The 1,778-nt window shown below is 34.3% G+C and overlaps 2 protein-coding genes across 2 annotated transcripts; both read right to left on the reverse strand.

Moving 5' to 3' along the window:
* Positions 1-185: 185 nt before the first annotated feature.
* On the reverse strand, positions 186-938 carry LOC100637146 (tRNA wybutosine-synthesizing protein 3 homolog; the record flags this gene model as incomplete). Its single annotated transcript, XM_003391798.2, has 5 exons — positions 756-938; positions 634-705; positions 478-588; positions 359-430; positions 186-310 (listed from the first exon to the last, which is right to left on the reverse strand). Coding segments are annotated over exons 1-5 (563 nt in total), but the record flags the coding sequence as incomplete, so codon positions are not given.
* A 98-nt stretch (positions 939-1,036) lies between these two features.
* Positions 1,037-1,745, reverse strand: LOC100637272 (MORN repeat-containing protein 5-like; the record flags this gene model as incomplete). The annotated part of the gene is made up of 4 exons (XM_003391799.2): positions 1,037-1,193; positions 1,260-1,397; positions 1,450-1,561; positions 1,641-1,745. Coding segments are annotated over 4 exons (444 nt in total), but the record flags the coding sequence as incomplete, so codon positions are not given.
* Between the last annotated feature and the right edge of the window lie 33 nt (positions 1,746-1,778).

The following is a 1,778-nucleotide window of genomic DNA, read 5'->3' on the forward strand; positions in this document are numbered from 1 at the left end:
GTACTATAGTACAGGGACTTTTGTCAGATTTTGGAGCAACTTTAAAAATTCGTAAAAAATCCAATTTTGATCGGAATCAGCTCAAACTTTCTACGCAACATAAGTACATGTATATGCATCAGAAAATGTTATAAAAATGGAGAATTCTCACCTTTTCATTTTTGGCGAAATTTGGTCCAAGACCATGTACTATAGTACAGGGACTTTGGCCTAATTTGGAGTAACACACACATTGACATACTTGTTCAGCCACAATTAGTTTTCCGTCAAATGCTACTGGAGATTGTAAAGTTTGAGTGCTACGCACTGACTAGAAACAAAAAAATAAACCACATCTTCTGCATAGCAATAATAGTACCAGTATTATCTTATTCTTTTTACTAACTGAAATACCGGAATTTTTAAACCCACTTGATATAGCTATCCTCAACTATAAATAAATTATTATTAATACGGTTTTATTAATTAATGACTGACTATTGCCTGTGCATGTTCTAAGGTCCTACACGAGACGTGAAGTACAAACGGTTCAAATTTATAATAAGTATAACAAGAGATTGGTATATCTTTGTCTTTCAATACGCTTAACTAAAAATATTAAAATCAATTCATTTTGTTTAAAAGTTTACCTACCACATTGTCAATGCTGACGGTCTCATGAGATGTTAATAACCACAATGTACCCTCTTTACCTGTCCGTGTATTCTAAATAATTATTATTTAAAATAATCAAATAAATTAATAAAATAATAAACCTCAGAAAATACAATAATCCTTCCAGAGCAAGAGCTGGTTGTGTAGTAGTCCTCTTGTTTGTTGATGTATTTCACTAATTCAATAATTGGAGCATCGATACTTCCCTTTCTACTGGCATCTTCCTTGTCTTCCAAAACTCTTCTCTTCTCTGAATCAAAATAAGTGAATGTAGGCGTGGCCATTGGTAGACACGTGGCAGCACGTGGTTAATTATCATGCGTGAGATTAATGCATGGGTGTGGCTTGTTATTAATGAGCCACGCCCGTTTGTGACAATTCATTTTTGCAGAAATGAAAGGTTTATTTGCAACAAAAACTGTACATTATTGAACAAAAATATTACATCATTTATTGATAAAGTCCATTAGGTCCTAGCTGGTCATTCGGCTTCACTCCTTTTCTGCACGTGGACACTATCCATTCATGTTCATTAAGATCTACCAAAACAATCAGAAATAATAATAAATTAATAATTACAGGAGTTGCTAAGTGTTTTATTGCACCTGCATGTCTAAGGAATTCTTCAGTTCCGTATTTGTGTATGACGTGATTTTCAGGATTGTACATTCCATCTCCAGTATCAAACCAACCTAGTGGTATTGTTCTAGCTATTGAATCGTCATCTCTTTTCTGTGTGCATCCTGTTAAAAAAAAGGAATCAAAATATTGTTTCTATTTCTCTTTTGTGTTTGCCTGCAGGTTTTAGTCCGTTGCATATCTCTGTGTAGAATCTTCTGTCTTTCTCTTGGCAGTAGTTCCAAGCTATTTCATCATGCTTTAAACCATCTTTAAATGTATATACTCCCTTTTATAAAGAAAGGAGAAGGAGTATCAGTAAGAGCATTATTCTTCTTGAATAACATCTTTGATTCTGTCAAACTTACTCCATTCCCTGATTGCGGTGTCACTGCTTCACCATTGACCCAATCTGCTGTGAATGTTCCTCCATTAGGAAATATCAGCTTTCCCTTTCCGTGAAACCTAAAGAAAGACAAAGATTCTCAACTCTACAACCTCTTCTA

Source organism: Amphimedon queenslandica, unplaced genomic scaffold (assembly GCF_000090795.2).
Source record: "Amphimedon queenslandica unplaced genomic scaffold, v1.1 AMPQUscaffold_5968_Cont22070, whole genome shotgun sequence".
NCBI lineage: Eukaryota > Metazoa > Porifera > Demospongiae > Haplosclerida > Niphatidae > Amphimedon > Amphimedon queenslandica.